The sequence below is a fragment of the Orcinus orca genome, chromosome 2, assembly GCF_937001465.1.
Source record: "Orcinus orca chromosome 2, mOrcOrc1.1, whole genome shotgun sequence".
In the NCBI taxonomy this organism is placed as follows: domain Eukaryota; kingdom Metazoa; phylum Chordata; class Mammalia; order Artiodactyla; family Delphinidae; genus Orcinus; species Orcinus orca.
The window spans coordinates 140,410,120-140,433,927 of record NC_064560.1 but is presented as its reverse complement, the minus strand read 5'-3'; the positions used below and the strand labels follow the sequence as shown (position 1 = coordinate 140,433,927).

Sequence of the window (23,808 nt, the reverse complement as noted above, 5' to 3'; positions counted from 1 at the left end):
AAAGTTAATTTTTTTAGCACTATTAAGATACACACATTCGCCTTTATCTTTCTTGGACACATCAGTATACATTCTTATTCATGGGTAGGCAAAACGCTTTGCTTAAAACAGGGATCATATTCACAGAACTGTGAGGAGAGGTTTTTAGGGAGAAGGTCAAAACAACTTAAATATGGGCTCTAATGAGAACTTGATGCTCTAAAGTAATCTGAATTGTTTCTAGTTTCTCCTGTCTTTTAGTGGCCCATCCCTCAAAAGCTAGCTGGAGCCTGTAATAAAAGGACATCTTTTCCAGAGAAAACCACAGATCCCTCTTTCAAAAAAAATCCTTTAGGTGTGGCACTTGACTTTTTCTTTTTACTTAACGCAACTAATAGGTGGTTATGCATCTCAGTAAACATAAAACTTAATTGACTTGTAAGATTCCAGAAAAAAAAATTAACAACAATGGAATAAAGTTTTGGGAAAATGTTGAAATAAAAAAAGTTTCCACTGTGACAAATCCCTCTCAATAAATTCAGCCTAGTCCATTAAGTTACTACATTATCTAATACTATAAAGCAGAATATATACAACTACCTTGACCAGAGACCTGACATAAATATTAGCCTGGAGAAGCTAACATTTAATAAAGTTATTAAAATTTCTATTTAAAAATATTTATCACACTTTTGTGGTTCTTATATCCCTAAAACTTAAACAACTTTTGCTATTCCATAATCTCTTAGAAATACTAGTGGTAAAGAAGCCATTAGGAATACTCTCTACTTTTTCCCACTGATTCTCCTAATCATTGAGAGATAGTCAATGTACCATCATAGAGGAATGAGTGAGATCTTTCTTTTAAATTTCAATGATTGATATTATAGGCACAAAAATAATGCAAAGTCTTCATTGGATATCCTTCTGTTAATTTATCAGGTTCCAATTACCTTTTTATGGAAAAGGAGGCTCTATTCATAATCCTTTAATGTACAATTTCAAAACTGAAAAAGCTCTGAAAAAGCAAAAGTATTTTTATAAGTTTGTTGCAAACTCATGTAACAGCAAAACCTGATCTAGGGTGGTAATTCATATATGTCACTGTGCTTCTCCACAACAAATGAAGATGTTAACTAATAAAGAGAATATACATCATATTACCTTTACAAAATTTGAAAAATTCTAAATTCTGAAACACTTATAGTCCTTAGGGCTTTAAATGAAGGATGCAGATCTGATTAGATTCTGTGTTGTTATTTCTTTAGTAGGTGAATATTGTACATATGCTATAGCATATGCAATATTTTAAAAATCAAAATTTGGGACGGCTTGAATCTTAGACCTTTTTTCTATGGCACGCTGTAACAGGTAACCAAGACTACTAGCAACATAACCCACAGAATTAATGAAACATATATGCTTTTCACAACTATGAAACCTCCCCTGACTGATCCAAGTCTGATACAGGTATCCTCTTTAAGTGTTCCCATAGTAACACACACTTCCTCTTTATAATTGCTGTTTACTTGTCAGTATCCTTTGCTAGACTGTAAGCTCAGTGATGGCAAATGCTGCTGTCTTTAATTTTATCTACCAGTGATCCCCCGTGTCTACTTCAATGCTTGGTGAACAATACATACTTGGTTAAGATAATAATTGAATTGAAGAGCAGAAGAAATAAGTTTCAAAGAATTTTCTAAGTACCTTCACATAGTTCAAGGTATTTGGATATGGGCAGGCACTACTCTCATTCAACTTTTATCTTATCATTATTTAAAGCTCTTTTTCATCTTATTTTACAAAAATATTTTAATAGCTGTCCATTCACTGACATTGCTATTGTAACAATAATCATGTTTATTATTATTTCAACTTATTTTTTGGTAATCTTTCATGTTAATGATTATAATTATTTGTCCTTTTAAAATAAGCTTCAGTGTTTAAATACTTATATTTGGTAACAAATATTTGCTGAACATCCATTGCTACTGATTTTTTAAAAACTGCGTATAATCATTAACAGCATCAATATCAACAATGAACAGATCTGAAATACCAATAACCCTGCTACACTTCAGCATATATTCAAATAATACTGACTGGTTTCCTACATTCACCACAGATGAGGACTCCCCCACCCCCGTTATTTTATTTTTTTCATTTTTACTAGTAGGACTGGCCTAAATCTTGACTCAGATTCTCTGCATTCATTTTTATTTGAAAGAGGCAAAATTCTAACCCCTTCCTCCTTGTTTCTTACACTAGCTAGTGGCACTTTGAATTTTAAAATTGAAATTTATAAGTAGGAACTGACAGCACCAGAGACAGATTCTGCTAGCTACCCTGTTCGTGATCTATTAGTTTCTGAATATGCATGATTCCTGGTATTGGATTGGCCAAAAAGTTCCTTCGGTTTTGAAGTAAAAATAAAAGACACATTTTTCATGTTCACCAAGAATATTCACCCTTTTGTTCCACTACCTTCTGTCATTTTTCAGGCAACTTCATAATTCCATCTTCCCAAAACTTTATCTTTTTGAGAAAAGAACTGTTCCAGGTGCATTTCACAGTCTTCCAGGGAATTGAAATTTTTTCCATTAAGAGAATTTTGTAAAGACAGAAATTAATGGAAATCCGAAGGTGTAATGTCCGGTGAATACGGCGGATGAATCAGAACTTCCCAGCCAAGCTGTAACAGTTTTTGCCTGGTCATCAAAAAAACATGCAGTCTTGGGGTAATGTGATGGAAGATTATGCATTTTCTGTTGACTACTTCCGGACGCTTTTCATTGAGGGCTGCTTTCAGTTGGTCTAATTGGGAGCAGTACTTGCTGGAATTAACCGTTTGGTTTTCTGGAAGGAGCTCATAATAGAGGATTCCCTTCCAATCCCACCACAGACACAACATCACCTTCTTTGGATGAACACCGGCTTTTGGTGTGGTTGGTGGTGGTTGATTTCGCTTGCCCCACGATCTCTTCCGTTCCACATTATTGTACAGTATCCACTTTTCATCACCTGTCACAAGTTTTTCTATTTTTTCTATTTTAAAAATTTTTTATTGGAGTATAATTGCTTTACAATGTGTTAGTTTCTGCTGTAGAACAAAGTGAATCAGCTCTATGTATACATATATCCCCTCCCTCTTGAGCCTCCCCCCATCCCATCCCTCTAGGTCATCACAGAGCACCGAGCTGAGCTCCCTGTGCTATATAGCAGCTTCCCACTAGCTAGCTATTTTACAGATGATAGTGTATATATGTCAATGCTACTCTCTCAATTCGTCCCACCCTCCCCGTCCCCCACCCCCACACTGTGTCCACAAGTCCGTTCTCTACGTCTGCGTCTCTTTTCCTGCCCTGCAAATAGGTTCATCAGTATCAGTTTTCTAGATTCCTTATATATGCATTAATATACGATATTTTTTTCTCTTTCTGACAGAACATTTTTGTTACGTTTAAATAGAGAATCGCATGCGGAAATATGATCAATGTTTTTTTCACTTAACTTATGTGGAACCCAAACATCAAAGTGATTAACATAACCAAGCCAGTGCAAATGATTTTCAATGCTTGATTTGGATATTTTGAGTATGTTGGCTATCTCCTGCGTGATATATTGATTGTTCTCAATGTCTCGATTTGATCGCTATCAACTTCAACTGGTCTACCCAACTGTGGAGCATCATCCAGCGAGAAATCTCCAGCACAAAACTTCGCAAACCACTTTCGACACATTCTATCAGTCACAACGCCTTCTCCATATACTGCACAAATCTTTTACTGCATTTCATTTGTGTTTTTACCTTTCTGGAAATAATAAAGCATAATATGCTGAAAATGTTGCTTTTTTTCTTCAGTCTTCAATATTAAAATGGCTACACAAAAATTCACCAATTTTGATAATTTTTTTTAAAAATGCACGCTGATATGACAGCTGTCAACAATACAATCTAACAAAACTGTTTCGAAATACACTGAAGAAAACTAAGCCATCTTACGGGAAAAACCGAACGAATATCTTGGCTAACCCAATACTTAATTTTGGCTCAGGCGTTGGGGTTTCTGTAGAAGTTTTGACCTTGCCATGACCTTTGGTTTCTAGATAGGATCTTGTAGATTTTCAGAGGATTGTGATGGTTTCCTCAGGTCAGATTGCAGTTGTGCATTTTACAACTATCACTGCTCCTGAAGCAATATGATCAACTGAATGTCTTACAGACCATCAATTTTTAGCTACCCAAGGCCCAATAAAAGTAACTTAACCTTCTGAAAACTTTGTGGGAGGCAGCTTCTTATATAGCTCTCAATGATGCCTGCCTTCTGGTATTCACACCATTGTGTAATCCCCTCCCCATCGGTGTGGACTGGACCCAAGGACTTGTTTCTAATGAACAGAACATGGCATAAATGATGGAATGTCACTTCTGTGATTAGGCAACAAAAGGCTGTGACTTCTATTCTGCTAGCTTTCTCTCTCTCTCTCCTTGCTTGCATTCCAGTGAAGCCACCTGCCATGTTGTGAGATGCTACATGGAGAGACCCACATAGCACGGAACCAAAGAAGGCCTGAGGCCTTGAGTGTGAGAAGAACTGAGAAGCTTTGCTCTAACAGCCTGTGAGAACTGAATCCTGACAACAACCATGTGAGACATCTAGAAAATAGATCCTTCCTAGTCAGGTCTTGAGATTACTGCAGGCTTGTGAGACACGTGGAACCAGAGGACCCAGCTAAGTTGAGATCCCTTATCCAAAGAAACTGTGAAATAGTAAGAGTTCTAAGCTGTGAAGTTTTGGAGTAATTTGTTATAGAGCAGAAGATAACTAGGCTACTATAAACCTCAAAAGTATATTTTTTGTCCTGAAACAAAATATAACTAAATTATGGTTTCAAATTATATACTTAGTTGGTTGATATGTATTCATTATATCTTTTGTATGATATGTATTCATTATATCTTTTAATATGATACAAATTCATTATTAGTAGGAAATATACATAGCAAGGATGAATTCTGTCACAAAATATTGACACATATGTACGAATGACATAGTTTTAAAACCTAAACTGATTCTTGGCAAGATGGTTCTATGAAAACTTTTGTATAAAAATGTTCTGTTCTATTGGATGGAAAGATATACTAACTAAATAGTGTTCATAGGTTACTCCTGGCATTGCAGACATCAATTATATCACAGTATGTTATATGGCCTCCTCATATAGCCTAATGGTAAGGTTATCATGCAAGAGAACTGCAGGATATCCTCTTTTCATTAGAATTTTAAGCTCTAAATATAAGTGATCACTTTAAATATAAGTGACATAAATCTCAAGTATTTTCTTAAAGGACCTGTTAACAATTCTGAAGGTTTATTTGTTATAAATGTAAGCCCCTTCCTTGAGAAACTAAGACACCAAGAAGGATAGCTATTTGGATGTCTTGCGTACTACTCAAATTAAACTCGTTAAAAATGTTCTTCCATTTCACATCTGTTCTTCCTCTAGTTTTCTCAGTCTCAATAAATGGTATTTCCATCTATCAGGTTGCTCAAGACAAAAATTTGGGAGCTCCCCTTAACACCCCGCATCCTATTCAGGCAGTTTACTGCTTGGATGCCATCCATGTACATCTCAAGTCCCACTCCTCTCTATCTCCAATGATACTCCCCTGGTCCAAGTCATCACGATTTCTCACGACTACTATTCCTTCCTAGTGAGTCTCTCTACTTCTATTCTTATCTCATTCCAATCTATCCTCCACAGAGCATTCAGGGCTAATCTTTTAAAAATGCAAATCAGAACATGTACCCTCATTAAAATCTATCAACAACTTCCACTGCTTAAGCTAAAAAAAGGAAACTAACAGAGAGAAACCTTGACAAGGGTTACAATGTTCTTCAAGATCTGACTCTGCATACTACTGCATCCTCCTTTTTTGTTCCAAGCTGCCCTCTGGCCAAAAAGATCTTCCTTCAGTTTCTCCCATGTGCCAAGTTCTTTGCTGTGGTTTCCACATGAAAGGTGTTTTTCCCCTGGCTAATTCCTATTTATACTTCTGGCCACAGCTTAGTAAAAACCTTATCCCTTTAACACAAATCTGAATTAGATCTGTTATATTCTCTTACAGTTTGTGGAGAATTTTCCCTCATCACGTTAATCACAAATGGTAGTTACATACTTATTTGTATGAATATTTAATACTTATCTCTCCTGAACGAAGGTTTGCTTCATGAAATCAAGGTAGAGTTTGATTTTGTTCACCTGTGCCTGACACTGTACATGTTTTAAAAATATTTGTTGGATAAAGTCATGAATACAATTGTTCAAGATCCTGCTTATTATAATTGGTAAAATATTTAAATTATGGACTTTCATCCATTAAGAAACTTTCTCTTTCATCTTTTTTATTTAGAATGAAATACATTCATTTTTGAGATCTGAAAAAATTCTAATATTTATATTGGCATGGCTATTTACTTCCTGAATCAACCCAACTGTAATGATTTATACTTACTTTTTCACTTTACAATAACTAATTAGGACATCTACAACAACCAATTATAAATATAAACAGCCACTTTCTAGTTGTCAAAACAGTTATTTCCAAAAGTGACAAAATCTATCAGGAAAAGAGTATCAAAGCTATGTTTTATCATGAAAGTATAGTTTCATTAAAGAATTAGGGGACCAGATAGGTTAGCTATTTAAGACTTGGCAAAATTTTAACAAGAAATGAAACATTACATTAAGCAGGAATTATTTTTAAATGAGCAAAACATGATTGTAAAGGAACTTCTTTGATGCATTCATTTTATTATCTTCTAAACACATTTACTTAATCAATGTAGAGTTTATTGTGTTAAATTGTTACTTAAATGTATTTGAAAGTTTTTAATGCATTTTTGCTGCTATTATAGTATGATATAGAAAATGTATGAAACCAATATAAAATTCAATGACTAAAGATAAAAATTTTATTAGCACGTTCCAGTTTCACTCCCTAAGCAAGAAATATGATTTATTAATTTGCTCAAAGATACCACTAACATGTAGCTCTTCAGAATAATTACTTAAAATGTATTCCCATGATATAAACATTTTTATTGTTTTAGTATTCACTGGATCTACTATTCAAAAGTTATGAACAGTACTACAACCAATTTATACCACACAATAAATGATGTATACTGTTAAAGTCAAATGTTCTCAGAGTCAGTATAATCAAAACATACCTTTTTTGGACTCATGCATTCACTTATAGTTTGCTTACTATTGCTTCATAGAGATAGGAGTTTGTACATTACAGGATTTTATTGATTTATTAGTTATAGAATATACTAAGCATACTCAGTAGACCGAAAAAGTTAGCTCTGGGGCTAGTATCATATAATAGCAAGTTGCAGAATACTTTAGAGCAAAATCAGAGTGTTGGCATAAATGATAAATACATAAAAGTGGACTAGTAAAGACTAATATTTAGTAAGTCCCCTAATAAAGAAAATCAGGTCTTAGAGTTGTACACTTTGCTCATAATGAAAAGAATATTTATTAAGCATCTTAAAGCCTATAGTCAATTATTCTATAATAAACTATTAAATTTCTTTCTTTTCTTTTTTTTTTTTCAGTACGCGGGCCTCTCACTGTTGTGGCCTCTCCCGTTGCGGAGCACAGGCTCCTGACGCGCGCAGGCTCAGTGGCCATGGCTCACGGGCCCAGCCGCTCCGCGGCATGCGGGATCTTCCCGGACCGGGGCACGAACCCGTGTCCCCTGCATCGGCAGGCGGACTTCCAACCACTGCGCCACCAGGGAAGCCCTTAAATTTCCTTTTTTAAAAAATATTTTTTTATTTGAAGATATGTAAAGAAACCATTAACATTTATTTGTTTATTTATTTAACATCTTTTTTGGAGTATAATTGCTTTACAATGTTGTGTTAGTTTCTGCTGTATAACGAAGTGAATCAGCTATATGCATACGTATATACCCATATACCCTCCGTCTTGCGTCTCCTTCCCACCCTCCTTATCCTACCCCTCTAGGTGGTCACAAAGTACCCAGCTGATGGCCCTGTGCGATGCAGCTGCTTCCCACTAGCTATCTATTTTACATTTGGTTGTGTGTATATGCCAATGCTACTCTCTCACTTCGTCCCAGTTTACCCTTCCCCCTCCCTGTGTCTTCATGTCCATTCTCTACGTCTGCGTCTTTATTCCTGTCCTGCCCCTAGGTTCATGAGAAACATTTTTTTTTTAGATTCCATATATATGGGTTAGCATATGGTATTTGTTTTTCTCTTTCTGACTGTATGACAGATTCTAGGTCCATCCATCTCACTACAAATAATTTCGTTTCCTTTTATGGCTGAGTAATATTCCATTGTGTATATGTGCCACATCTTCTTTATCCATTCATCTGTCGATGGACACTTAGGTTGCTTCTAAAAACCATTAACATTTATCTAATATGCTGTAATACATACATTTTCCAGCAAATGATTCCTTTCAATAACTTACATCCTAATTTAACTAATTCAGATAATTTATCAACTTTAATATGTACTTGTTGGGGGGGGCTGTTTAATAAATGATGAAAGTATTTTAAAATATGCTTTTGAGGAAATAAATTTTTTTAAACAATATAAAAATGTGTTTAAATTGATGAAAGAGTAAAGTGGGTGTGTAAAACTTGTAATGAAATTCTCTAAGGGATCATTTTTAAAATTTTGCACTTTAAAAATTCACAGATCATGTAGCTGAAGGTGATAATGTTGCTAATGAGTAGTGTTCTGAGTTCTATTTTTGAAGCCAAAGCAAAAATTATTATTAAATATTTTTGCCTTTAATTAAATTAATTTATATAGCCTTTTAAAATGGACTACTTGAGGTCTTCTGAGTGCACATGAATGAGCAAAATGAAGGTTCAGCAAAGATTAGCACAGCATGTTCGTGACTCAGTCCCTCAGTTGATTTATCATATAGCTGAACATAGCTGGTCAACACGTTGTTTTGAGCATCTTTTTTTTCTTTTTAGCTGTAAATTGTTTAATTTCTACCTCTAACGGACCACTGAAATACTCAGAGGAAGCAGAAAGTAGATTGAATTTCAATTACAAATGAGGAGCATCAAAATAAATCCGTAAATTCACCTCAAGATTCTCTTCACCAGATCTCTATGTTGTGTTCATTTTATCAGACTACTCATATTACTTGTTTAGTAGCTGTTACTTAAAAAACAAAGTTAGAGAGAGAAAACACTGGAATAGTAATAATATTAAATTTAGTTTTACATACATTGGAGTAAGCACCAAAAACACTCATAATGTGCTATTCATGGAAATATTCTAGCAAATGCAGGCTAAAAAACCACCATTATTTCATTTTAAAAGTAAAATGTTAAGAATTCCAAATATCATCTCACAAGCAGTTATTTAATGCCATAATACATTACTAAATTTTAATCTATTAATACTTCCTTATATGTATTTCAAACATATGATGTTACATATGAATACTAAAGACTGTACTTAAAATAAAACTTATAAAACAATCAATGCAAATTAACTTATCTTACACCAATGCAAGAAGGATACTTAAAACTCTGCCTAGAGAATATGTATTACTATTAAAGGGAATTAAGAGTCAAGAAAGGTTAGGAAACGTTGCTATAACATTGCTGAGGTTTTTGATCATTTTAAACCCAGAAAAGTTTCAATTAATGATGGAGGAAGTAAGTCACTGATTTTTATACTGCTAAGTGAAATGCAGCAAGCTAGAATAACTGGTTAGTTTTATTAAGGTATCTTATTAAGATGGCTTATTAAGCTACTCACTATTGTTTTCATAGGGCTTTAGGCTGATACTAAACTTTAAAATGTAGGATTCTTTTCTTCCTAACTTTCATAAAAGTCATATATAATTAGCACTGAATGAAATTTTCTAATGTCAACATTTCAAATTTTGATTAACAGGGAATACAAATCAACCTTATTCAAGTTTAATTCAAAAGACTGGCAACATCCTTTGGGAGACTAGTAGAGATAATATATCAAGGAACCTTCAAACTTTAGACTAAGCCAGGGGCCTACAAAGTAAAAGTAATATTCAACTTATTAAGCTGGAATCATCACAGTAATTTTCTCCATCTGATTTATCTTTGATTCATAAATACCATATATTCTCAAATTGAAATCAACACTTAGGGTCTAGAATACAATCATGATCCTACTGTAGACAGATACAATAACCCAGCTACTCAGATGATTGAAATAAAGACAAAGCAACAATTGACAAAACTGGTGCAGGTAATGACTGTAAAGTAAGAAACAGAAATTCAGACAGTGGTAGATTTTCTGGACAGTATATAATTAAAAACCTGGTCAATTTCCATAGGGTGGGAAGAACCACAGTTGTTCAGCTCCATTATATGACTAATATTTCTGAACATGAAACACCATTCAGTATAAATCATACACACTAGGATAACTCAGTAAGTTGTTCTTACTTTTTTTTTTTTTTTTTTTGCGGTACGCGGGCCTCTCACTGTTGTGGCCTCTCCCGTTGCGGAGCACAGGCTCCGGATGCGCAGGCTCAGCGGCCATGGCTCACGGGCCCAGCCGCTCCGCCGCATGTGGGATCCTCCTGGATTGGGGCACGAACCCGTGTCCCCTGCATCGGCAGGCGGACTCTCAACCACTGCGCCACCAGGGAAGCCCTGTTCTTACTTTTGAATGAGGGTATTCAGCACTACATCTAGGGTAGGTGAATGGGGCACTCAATTCAGATGAACAATTTAAAGAGGTGTAAAAAGTCTCATTATCAGGATAAATATTTAAATGCAATATTCAAAAAAAAATCAAAATTAACACAAAAACACCATGATAAACAAAATATCAAAATTTAAATAAAGGATCAGTACCCTAGTCTAATATTGATAAAATCTCTAAGGCAAAACTTCTTTACATTATGGTTTCTTTAAAAGATGAATTTTGATAAAAGGTTGAATGATTTAGGTCTATCTTCTATCATTTACATAAGCACAGAATATTTGAGTAAGAAAAATTTCTAAAGTAAATTTTAATAATAAATCCCTAAATATTGTTTGAAGGCACCTGACATCTTAAATCCCCATGTCTAAGCCCTCTCTGATTTTTAAGCTCTGAACTCTCTGGTATATGCTAAGCAAGTTTCCCCAAACTAGACTGACTGACTTTAGTGCCAAAGTAGCTTCTTTTAACTCATTACATGGCTGATGAATGGTCTTTGCTTGAATTAATTACAGTGGGGGTTACAAGGTGGTGATTTTCTAATTCTATTATTCTATCTGTACTTGTTAACTGCTGTTCTCCTTTACAAAAGAGATTCCTCCTTTCCATCTTCCATCTTTTTTTTTTAAAGTATCTTTATAAACCCTAGATGTAACAATTAAGGATTCTATAGTCAAATACAGTTCTTCTTTTGAAGCATACATTATCCCAAATTTGGTCTATGGCAACTTTGTCAAGCTGCTCCTGTGCCCTTTCTACATGACTCTATTAGTCTCTGAGTACTTTCTTCCTTTCTGGCACAAAATGATAATCCAGACTCACCGTAGTTTCCATGCTCCAAACCTAGGAGCTTTGGTACCCTTTAATAGGAAATGTATTCAGAAACTAAAATCTGGGTGTTAGGTGTATCCCTTCCTTCTAAGGCTTTTTCAATGAATAGAGCTAAGGAAAAATATACATTTTTAAAAGCATGAATTCATATTGATAGTTTCAATTCAAATTGAATATTACAGTTGCTTTTTTATAATGTCATCTATTTTACAGTGAAAATCTTGGCTCCTAATAATATTTATTTACATATTTCCTCAATCCAACAATATATAGAAAATAGTTTCAAAATTTTAATAATCAGTAGTACAACTAAGTATGAATATACTGAGCAAAGTTTAAGATTACTTTGCATTTCTTTTTGTCCTTAGAATATATGCCACTAATGATGTATATTCAGTCTGACAGTCAAAAGATATTTGAGTTAATTATTTTCTCTCTATAAGAATCTAACCAATCTGATATAGTTAGGTACATTGCTTTCTATTTGTATTCACTTTCAGGGTTTGCTTTTTTTATCTTTTTCATTTGATTTTTTTTTTTTTTTTCGGTACGCGGGCCTCTCACTGTTGTGGCCTCTCTCGTTGCGGAGCACAGGCTCCGGACGCGCAGGCTCAGCGGCCATGGCTCACGGGCCCAGCCGCTTCGCGGCATGTGGGATCCTCCCAGACCGGGGCACGAACCCACGTCCCCTGCATCGGCAGGCGGACTCTCAACCACTGCGCCACCAGGGAAGCCCCTTTCATTTGATTTTAATTTCTGAATATTTAAAATATATACATGGTTCAAAAGTCAAAACTATACAAAAAGGCAGAGTTAGAAAAGTTGCATTTCCATCCTATGCCTGGATCTCTTTCCCATCTATCTCCAAAGGTAACTATTTTCATTAGTTTCTGGTTTATGCTTCCTGTTCCTTTTATTCTTATTTCTCACATAAAAGATAGCATATTATAAATAGTTGATTATTTTCAGTTAGCGATATGTCAATCAATATTAGTTTACAGACATCTTCCTTACTTTTTTCTTTTTTTTTTAAAGTTGCATCATATCACGCTATGTGAATATTTGCCATAGTTTATTCAGCTACTCTGCTATTTGGGTTGTTTCCGTTTGCTATTAAAGTAATACTGTAATTCTTACATTGTTTCATATTCAGGAGGTATATATTCAGGAGGGATTCCTAAAAGTGATTTTCTTTAGTCAAAGGATAAATGTAATTTTGTTAGATACCATCAAATTCTCCTCCATAGGGATTTTTACCATTTTGCATTCTCACTTGTAATGTGTGAGAATGCACAGAATCCTCTTTACTTCCAGTTTCCACGATCTATGTGGAGAATCACTTTTTCCAAAGTTACATGACATTTACATTATGTCTCTGAGGCTAAAATATTATTTTTCTAACTTACTATTTCTGGTTCCAAAGAGGTAATTATAACTTTTTATCTAAAATGTATATTACAAGTAGAATATATTCTTCAGTCAATGGCTTGCATTTATAGAGTGTATTATGTTTTTCAAGGCACTTTTATGCACTTGCACCTTGTTTGATCTGCACAGTCATGCTTTGAAGTAGATAGGGCAAGTCTATCAGCTCCATCTTCTAGATGAGGAAACGGAGAAGGAACACAGTTTAATAACTTGTACACACCCAGTTAATGACAGGCAAGGGTCTGTTAGTTTACTGGTATTTCTATTAGATACTAAGTTGTCTCCTTTTTAACTATCAATTCTAGTATTTTATTATATGTTTGTGTCACTTATTAAAGTATTAGGAATACAGACTTATTCATTATACTTCACATATAGTAGAAATATGAAAGCTATTAATAAGTCATGTTCATATTTTAAGCTTATTTTGGAAAATAAAGCTTAATTTATTTGGGTTTAGCTCAAGAATTTTATAAAGTATAAAGTGCTATCCAAGTCTAATAATAAAATTTATTCTGGAAAAATACCCCATATTTTAATTTAAAGTAAGATTCAGTTATGTAAGCATAAGTAACAAGTTGAATATAATGAATTACTTTTGAATATATATACAATTAGTATGAATTTATAAAATCTTAGAAAATCAAATGCAAAGTACCAAAAATGTAATTTCAAGACTGCATTGAAGCTCAAAGGCTTCCTTTGTACTAAACAATGAGCCTTTGCATTTTCTAAAAAAGGCAAGAAAAAAATTCTATTCCAATTATAAAATATTTTGGCCTAAATTTTTAATTAGATTGATTCATCTTTGAGAATGGCAACGTATATTTGTCCTATCAAGTGAGCTTCATGAAAACATTAACAGATGTTATAAACTGAGAGTCCTCAAACAAAACCTGTGAAATCAATGAGTGTAAATATAAACTCAGATTTTGGTCTCTTTTTCATAATGTAAACTGTTTTCCATAAAACACAATCTGTACGTTTGTCATTTATTTTTGAAGTTGAAAAATAACAAAAAGACTTTAGACCCACATATAAAAGGTACTCTTTTTATCCTTTTCTGAGACACTGACCTGTATACTCATTTAAAAATGAACACCACATCTTTACGTTATTAAATCTTTGTTTTGATCTATTAGTATTCACCAAAGTGCCATTTTATAAAACCTCACACTGAATAGACAAGGCTGGAGGTGACCATCTGCAGCTTTAGAGTCTGTGTTTGAATTGATGAAAAGAGCTTTGTGTTTTCATTGCCAAGTTTGATTCTTTCAGTCATTAGGCATTCTCCTCAGATCGCATCAATGAAGCCGTACTCTCTTACACCCATGTGTTAAATTCTCTTCTCCTCATGGTTTCCTTTGCCAGCTCTACTCAAGAATGACTATTGGGCCTTAGCCACATTCTTCTCACAGCTGTGTTAAAAAGAGCATCAGAAAGTCTTCTTAAAACCCATATGTGTATCTGGTCAGTTCTCTGTCTTAGGGTCACCTCACATTGTGGTGTGATTATACAGAGATTCATTCTTGTTCTTGAACTGTGCTACTCCCATCATTCTGGGAAAGATTAGGCCCTATAGTCAGTAGAAGAGAACTTCTTGGAAGACTGATGTGAAATACACATAGTTCAGAAGGCAGATTATTTTAAATTAAGGAAGAAGATATTTCAAGATTTTAAATATGTTTATATGTTATTTTTACCGTTATTTAGCTTGTCAAATGGTAACATAAAGAGAAAGAACATATGCTTTCATTATGCTTTTAGGATACTGTTGTATTTGTGAAGGAAAAAGTCAAATGATGATGATGTTCCAAGAACTATTAGTTTGTATGCTATAAATGCCAGAGCAATTTTAAAAATTAAAATTACTTAAGTTTAGAAAGTTCCAAAATACTATTTACTATTTTTAGTTTTCACTTTTAATTAGTCTTTCTATAGAAACACCTGATGAAGTAATAATCTGTAGTAGCAAAACTATTCTTTTCTTTATACTTAGGTTAAGAACTGAAGGAAAAAAACTGTTTCTGTTGAGTTGTTCAGGAATATATAACAATATAAGAAAGAAATAAGATGGATTTAAGCTATATATGAATGGATTTAATCATTCATATTGCTATAGAATGATTTTTTTCTCTTTAAATGTAAATGATCAAGAATGAAGTTTATGTGTGGACATTGTTTATGATTTCACTAGCAGACAGAGTTACCCTGAAATAAACAAGATTCTTTCATTCTATATTTAGAGGGCCAAATGTGCATTTGGGAAAAATCCCTCAGTGGGGGGATACAGTCAAACATGGAATAATGGGGAGAAATAATCAAACATGGAGTCTTAGAATCCAAGTAAAATTTATATTTCTACTTGCTCTTGGGTTCAATTTAGATTTTTCAATTATATTTTGGGAATAAAACCTATATCTAGTAAGGAAGTGTACATCAGATTTTAGATAAGAATACTGACAATTCATTAAAAAAAACTCAGACCCTGATTTATATAAATATGCAGACATTTTCTATATCAACAGATAGATACATTATATCCATTCATCTGTGTGTTTAAGAATAGAGGAAGCAAAAGAGGATGTTCCCAGTGAGTTATCAATGAGGTTGAGCAAGATCCAGGCAGGAATGATGAAAACTTCTAAAAATCTAATTTCTACAATAGCTTCCTTTTTTCCTTTACTACAACAGCAGTATTCTAAAGTACACTAGTGGTTAGTGTTATTTTTACCTTTCCTAGGAAGTTCAAATCACTTTATATATCTCATTTTTATCAGTTCTAAAAGTATTCTCAGGTAAGATAGTTCTCCTATCTTCACAGAAGTACCCTGGAAGCAAGGTTTAAACGGTTAAGAAGGCTTTTAACTGGAGCTAAGAACAGAATCAAGGAAAAGGGTACTGGTTAGAGCATATGACCACTCTAAGGAACTTACATTTCATACACATGTGTGAAAATCACATTAGAATATCTCTGCGGTACAAGAACTCCTGTTGTATTTTTTTCAGCCTGTCAAGTTTCAGTTAAAGTGTACTTGATCATCGTATAATTTCCCTAAAATAATAGGAATTCTTATCTCTGACTTTCAACTACTGTAACACTGGGACTAATGAAAAACAACAAAAATTCCTGCATTTTATTTAGTCTTAAACCAAAACTGTATGACTCTCTCTCTTATTTAACCCTTTTGCTCTTTTTCTCTCATTCTTCTCCATAGTGATCATCTGAAACATGTTTTATCTATCTTAGTAGGCTGAAATGTATACTAGCCCAACTCTAGATCACCTATTGGAAGAAAGATTCTGAAATGAAGAAGCAAATCAAATGTAAGAAGCCATGTTGTAATTTAACTTTTTAGTCCCCACTTTCATGCTTTTTATGATTCACTCCATAAAGTTAACTATAAAAGGGAACTAATCAGGGACAGTGCAGATACTTAGGTTTAGAGAATCCCTCTTCTTCTTTAGCCTGGATCCTTCACTTTCCACTTCATTGGAATTTCTCAATTTTAATAATCCCACATTAATTCTTCCGTGGTAGAAAGAAATGAGCTAGACAATTAAAACTATGTTTTTTTTTCATGTCAAAGTGAGACATTCCTTGAAGATCAAGGTATAAGCCTCAATTCTTTAGTTTTTATAAAGAAATGAATATAATTATATCACCTATCAAACATGGTAGGTATCTCTGTATATAATAAAAGCAGCTCTAAGAAAACCTACTTTATGTACTCAATGGATAAGAAAGGTGATCCACTATACAAATATATAATGGAATTAAATTTTTAATAAAATACATACTTGTTTGATAGAGTACAAGACTTGTATTTCATAAGTTAAATATGTATTTAATTTAAAAACATGTGTTATGATTAAAAACCCAGAACATTAAATTCTTAAAAAACATATCATGTTCAAGAATAAAAATTAAGCATGCTAGATGCTTTACAGTTTACGACAATTGTTTAGGAGGAATCTGAGTCCATCTTCCATATATAAATGACAATAAAGCTGTATCTAATTAGATCTAGATTTAGAAGGTGCCTTCCAAAGCTGACTGGGGTGTTCAACTGTACATAAACTAGCACAAATAAATTAACTATTTGATTTATTATTTGCTGAGGTATGTATCATATTTCACAGAGCTTTTTGAATCTCAAACATAAAAAAGATTGAAGAAATTTCCAGAAAAATTTAAAATCCTCTCATTTACTACTAATACTAATAAATCCAAGTCAACTTTCAACATTATATTAAATATTGATTTCAACCTTGTGCTGAGAATTTATGAAATGCATTCCTTGATTCAATCAACAAGTATTTACAAAGTGTTCAGATACATCTAGTACTGCTTTGCAACTTGTAGTCCAACCAAGAATTCAGAGGAAAAATATCAAGATAAAGTTGGCAAGAAGCAGAACAATTTTAATGAAAACATAATGTAATTATATAAAAAATTCACTGATGCTTTTCATATTAAACTATGTAAGACTATTTTAGCACAATTATTTTACTAATTATTAACCATTATGGTTAATATCAGATTCTGGAAATAGCAACAAAACTACAAAGTTTAGTAAAGTCTTTTGATGAAAAATGTAGGCTTTAAAAAAAAAAAAAGAATAGCAGGCTTTTTTTTTGTTTTTAAGTCAAGAAACTGTGGAAATGCTCTGTTCCCCTTCCCAGCACCCAGAGTCGTCTACCCTGTTTTATAATTCAACCTGCAAACAGATTAAGCAGCTGAGTTTGTGGAAAGTATGTTTGCTCTACACTAAGGACCCTTGTGTGACACTATGGCGACTCCCCTGATACCTCGAAGAGAACTACAGACAGTTTTCACTCATCAGCAGGGAAACCAGGCTGAGAATTCACGATTTCTTTGTAACCTCAACTTCTTCATAGAAATCAGTATTTGGCCAACAGGCAGGAAAGACTTTTTATTAGCTTTACATGTTCTTTTCTTTTCTTTTCTTTCTGTCAATACCACTCAAAAGACACAGGATGCCGTATATTTCAAAAGGCAGTGTTTTATGCTGATCTTTGAAATTTTAATTATGCAATTAAAAATTAGAATGTGTGCAAATGTTAAGTAACTGATTTTTTTTAAAGCATAGAAAGAAAATTCTAAATAGTTGATGAATTTTTTTCTTGAAAATTTGTTAAAAGTTTACAATTTTTTCTTACATCTTTTAGTCCAATCTATTTATTATATAGTTATATTTTATGATGAAACTTGAACAGTATCAGTGTAAATCTGGCCCACGGTTAAGATGATATGTGATAAAAGTTATTTCATTGTAAAACCTAGATCTTTGAGAGGTCTTCTAACCATGTACGTCTGGTTGTAAATACTTTTATTTTAAGTAACTATGTGTAGCTTAAACATGTTAAATTTAGTAAAATACATTAAAAAATTCCTTTGGGAAACTTGCTCTAGGCCAGAAGCATGTCTGTAGATGGAAAGACACATGGAAAATTATAGCACAAAGAATCAGATTTCATAACCTCTTATGATAAAAAACATCATTTAGTGGATTGGTGTGTCAGTTTTCTCTTTAATAAATGAGGATTATGGATGGTCTGGGCAAAACTATTAAAAGAAGTTTTTCTCACAAAGTTCTCGTGCTCTTAACCTGCTCTTTAGCCTCCACATAACTCTCTGAAATCAAGTGCATCCAGAATCGGCAAAAGAGTAATCTGAAAAGCTAAATCACTATGTGCTCTTCTTCCACAAACATACACATTTTTTAAAGAGATGTACCAAAGGAGAGTAATGCTTAACGTGACGGAATGGATTGCCATTGGTGAAATTTTAGGCTTTATGATACCTGGGCCAAGAAGCTATTTTGGGGCAGTGAGGTCTGGCATTTACCACATTTTACTTTATAAGTGACTATCTGCTATAAACATTGGCTTGTTTATGGATGGTAATTCTGTACAACTTTCCAAGTATACTCCTATAGGTTTAAAAATTCAAGAAAAATGTTAGACTCTCAAAGAAATAAAATATAAATTTAAAATTCTACAATTATTAGAAATAGTATATGATCTCTCTGTCCTATTACTGAAGATTTCAGGTCTTTTAAATGTAATTAAACTTGATGGAAGTTAGAACAAGGGTTAAAAGCTGATCACTAACAAGTAAGAGATCCCAACTCTGAGGAGAGTGGAAGGAGTGATGATGCCAGTGCCTTACTCTTCTATGAAACTTGTGAGCTCTAGGTACTTGGCTGGGATAAAAAACTTTATCTAGGGCTTAAAGCACATCAGAGCACACCTGAAGTTTTACTGTGTATTCCTGACCCGATCTGCTTTTATTTTATTCTGTCATTCTATTGAACTATTAAATTGTTCTAGTTCATATGTTCATAAGCATTCATGGAGCACCCACTTTACAGCAGGCATCTGTGCAAGTATTTGGAGGCAACGGGGATACAAAGAGGAGTAGAACACTGTCTATGGCTTGGAAAAGTTCGATGAGTAATTTTACAGGGATTAGAGTAGATATACAAAGCAATTATAACATCTAGATGATTGAGACCTCTAATAAAGGTATGGACTAAGTATTATGAAAGAATTAAAGAATGAAAAAATAAAGAAGCATCACAGGGGTAACATTTAGACTGGAATTTAAGGAATAACAAAAATCTGGCCAGGTACTAAAAGGGAGGAATATGTTCTAAGAAGAAGAAATAGCATGTGCAGAGATATTGTGGTAGGGGGCACGTGAGGAGATGCCACTAGAACAATGGCAGAAGGCCAGTGATAGGCCTCCTATATCACGCTAAGTTGTTTAAACTTTAACTTGTAGGGGTTGAAGGGCTCCTGAAAGATTTCAAATGGGGAAATAATATAACCTGATTTCTGTTTTAGAAAAATTAACTCTGGTGGTGGTGAGGAAGATAAACTTGAGAGAGCTAGAGGCAGGTAAACTAATTTTATGATTATTTCAATAGTCTAGAGGAATGATTATTTCAGTAGTCATGAAGAATGATTAAGGCCTGAATTAATGCAATTAACAAGGGAAGAGGTGGAGGGAATCAGGAGATACTTAGGCAGCAAACAACGGGGACTGATGGCAAAGTGAACGTGAATGATAAGAAACAGTGAGGGAACAAGGACAGTTCTGAAACTGCTGAGGACTAGCAAAGTCACATCAACTCTCCCTGTGAAGCCAATATAACTGTCCAAATTTTTTTTTTTTTTTTGTGGTATGCGGGCCTCTCACTGCTGTGGCCTCTCCCGTTGCGGAGCACAGGCTCTGGACGCGCAGGCTCAGCGGCCATGGCTCACAGGCCCAGCCGCTCCGCGGCACGTGGGATCTTCCCAGAGAGGGACACGAACCCCTGTCCCCTGCATCGGCAGGCGGACTCTCAACCACTGCGCCACCAGGGGAACCCTGTCCAAATTTTTTAACTGAAAAACTTTTGCTTCCAGGAGTTAAGCAATTTGCCCTAAATCTCACAGGTAATAGGTAGGAAACCAGGGACTCAAACACAGGTCTGTCTGACTTGACCACAAAGCTTGTCTCTATCTTTTATGCTGCACTGAATCTCATAGGATGAATATGTTTCTCATGAGGGAAAAGGGCAAAAGGCTCCAAGGAGAGAGGCCAACGTATATAAATGCATTAGTCCTGAAAAGGTAGTGCCCTTCTGAAGAATAAGATAGTGCAGTATGAGTGAAATGACAAGAGAAGGAGGGACTATGCAACACACATTGTTCTAAAAGCATCACACGTATTATCTCATCTAATTCTTACAACATTATGAAGTAGGTGTATTACTGTCCACATACTATTGCCCACATCAAGGCAGTGTTTTAAAATGTCCTAGTTCACATACCTATGCATTCTGAATCCAGAGCCTGCGCTTTTAAATTACCATGTTGAAGATCTATGAGCATCTTTACTTATTTTACCATGCTCATATATAAATTTTATGATAAAGTATAATTAGGAATGGGACATTGAATTCAATAATTAGGAAATTACTGGTAATCTTAAGAAGAACAATTTAGTATAAGAGCTAGCCATAGTGTATTGAGTAGTAGAAGAGCAAGTGGGAATTGAAAAACTAGAGGTAGTGAATACAGATCAGTTATTTAAGGAATTTGGTTGTGAAGGGTAAAGGGGAAATGTGGACCTTTTAAATTTAAATTTTAATTATTGCCTGGAATACTGACATATTTTCAAAGGACCTTCAAAAATAATTGCTAGTAATAGTGATTTCAGATTATATGGAGAATACTAATACCTAACAGAATACCAATACCTGTTAATATCTAACAAAGTCTTATCAGTTGGCTTCTTGGAAGGTTATCATCTTATATCCAACAAAATAGGCTGATGCCCACATTAACTGTAATGAAGATACACTGCACACTTGAGGGCAATTAAAGATGAAATATAGTGGATTAAATATGAAGTGGAAAGCCTGATAATATTTCATCTAGGTCTGATTGCTAGAAATCAGAATAAAAGATTTAACATTTAAATTAAAATTTAACATTTAACTCTTGTAAATGACATAATTGTTGCACTTAAACTCTGTCCATGGATTGGTGCCATTTCCATTAAAAAGTCTTGATTTGTCTGTTCTTAAATGTGAAGAATAAGGACAATATAGTTAGTTTTTCAAAAGGTTAAACTTATTTAATTTAAAGCGTTATCTGAGAAATGTTATTTCTACTTCTTGGGGTACAAAGTTATTTCTTTTAAAAATAATAACAATAGCTGATGAGATCTAAAAAATAAAAGTTGACATTTCCAAATTTTTTTAGAAATCTAATTGCTCTCTGGGAAACACTGTTTTAGGGAATTTTAGTTATGTATAGAAATTAAAGGATTACAGGTAAAGAAAACTTTGAAAATTTTAAGTATTTGTATCCTTTAAGCAAATAGAGCTAAATCCGATCTTGACTGTCAAAAGTTACTGATTTGTAATTTACAATGAAATGAGATCTACCTAAATATCTATCTTGGGGTTCTTAGAACGTTAATATACTTTGTGAATAATCGGATACAGTTTCTGACTGAATATAAACTTAATCTTTAAACCTATAAAATATAATACCATAAATCATAAGTTTCAAGGTACATATACCTTAAAGATTAATTCCTAATCTGTTTTAAAACAGTCTTGACTACTTATTTACCTGATCTTGGGCTAGTAATCAAGATATAATTTCAGGGATGTTGAGGAAATATTTCAGAAGACTTATTTTCAAACAAAAAGTATTGAGAAGTAAGAAACCTTGAAGTTAGCTCTACTTTTCCATACTGTAAAACTGAAAAAAAAAATTGTTAAGGAAGAAGGTATGTCTTAGAAATTGAATTCAATTAGGTGTGTGAATGATGTAATGCTGTTAACAATACATAAAAAAGGGCTCAGTGAAAATGACAAGTTCTATTACATTAAAGCTGCTTTAGAATATTCTGCTACAGTGTTCAAGTCCCATAAATTAACAAGTGACTTCCTTGTCTGATAAGTTATTTGTTAATATTTTGCTATCTATCATTAAGGACTGACTGATTATGCAGCTTTATTTAAATTTTAATAAAAATGCAAAGATTATTGAAAATAAATGTGATCATGTACTGTGAAAAGCTGTATCGAATACTTCAGAAGAACAACACAAGAAAATTAATTTCACTCTACTGGATTCTATGTGCCTAGAGGTCTCAGATTGCAAGGTCATAGATGATTTCAGCTCAAGTAAGATTATTGTGAAGCTAAATGAGTAGAGTTGGTAACTTGACTGTCTCTTCCCCTTGCTAATTACCTATTACCTATGAACTGATTTTAATCGTATGGCCTCCATGAACCCCTGAAGATCAATTATTCAATAAAAATGGTTTGCCCTAAATAGTAACCATGATTCGCAAGTAAATGACTTTTTGACCCTAAATATAGATATGACAGGCCGTCTAAAAAAGTTCATTTGGCTCAATCCATTTTTGTCTTAAACGATTAAGAGCATAAATAATAAATAATATATTATTTAGTTGCCAAAAGAATGTGCTTTTGTTTTGTTTTGTTTCATGCTTTTGAGATAATGCAAGGTCATTTTACTTACTTCTGAACTTTGTCATTGGCTACTCGGGAGGCCTCGATGGTGTGCTGAAGCTCTAATTCCATGTTTGCTCGATCTGTCAGAGCTTGCTGCAGTTGGGTAGCTAATTCATCATTTTGTTGTTGAGTGATGGAAACAATGTTCTCTCTACTTTTTAAAGCTTCTTCATAGGTATTAAGGGTATGGTTAAACTGATCCTTCAGATTTTCTTCTTGGGATAAAGATTTGTGTAAACTGAGAAAATATAAAAATAAATAATGTAAACATAAATATGTAGGCTGACGGACCAATAATCTATTTAACAAAAATCTCCAGTTAGAAATACCCATTTCTAAAAATCAATAGAGATAACTTAAACGGGTAAATACAAATAATTTTTATATCACAATATTATACCTGATAATTATCCATTTCTCTGCTTCTAGGCTGAAAGCTACCCAGACAAATGATTATCTTTGCTACCAAAGCATACAAAAAGATGCTGCAGGATGTTAATTTAATTGTATCAGTGTAAATATTACATTCAATTTTCTTTAAAAGGAATAGCAAAGAATTGGAGAATAAAGTATCTCTAGGTAAATAAAAGAATATAATAAGCTGACTGCAAAGAAGTGAGAAGTAAGAGAATGGGCATCAGTTTAGGAGATCCAGGGTCTATTCGGCTGAACACGTAATGAGAATGAATGAGATTTGTACAAATACTGATCAGCCTTATACACAGCATTTTCTA

The 23,808-nt window shown here is 33.7% G+C and overlaps 1 protein-coding gene across 5 annotated transcripts in view; it reads right to left on the bottom strand.

Annotated features, from left to right (window-relative positions):
• Positions 1-23,808, bottom strand: part of MIPOL1 (mirror-image polydactyly 1) — a 305,514-nt gene that overhangs the window by 24,536 nt on the left and 257,170 nt on the right. For 4 of the 5 annotated variants that reach the window (XM_049705939.1, XM_033428397.2, XM_049705940.1 and 1 more), the window contains one exon: positions 23,082-23,312. In XM_049705939.1, the coding sequence (XP_049561896.1) occupies positions 23,082-23,312 (231 nt within the window). Of the gene's footprint in view, positions 1-10,718; positions 14,423-23,081; positions 23,313-23,808 lie in introns of those variants that run through there. The other variant, XM_033428398.2, reaches the window with a different exon arrangement.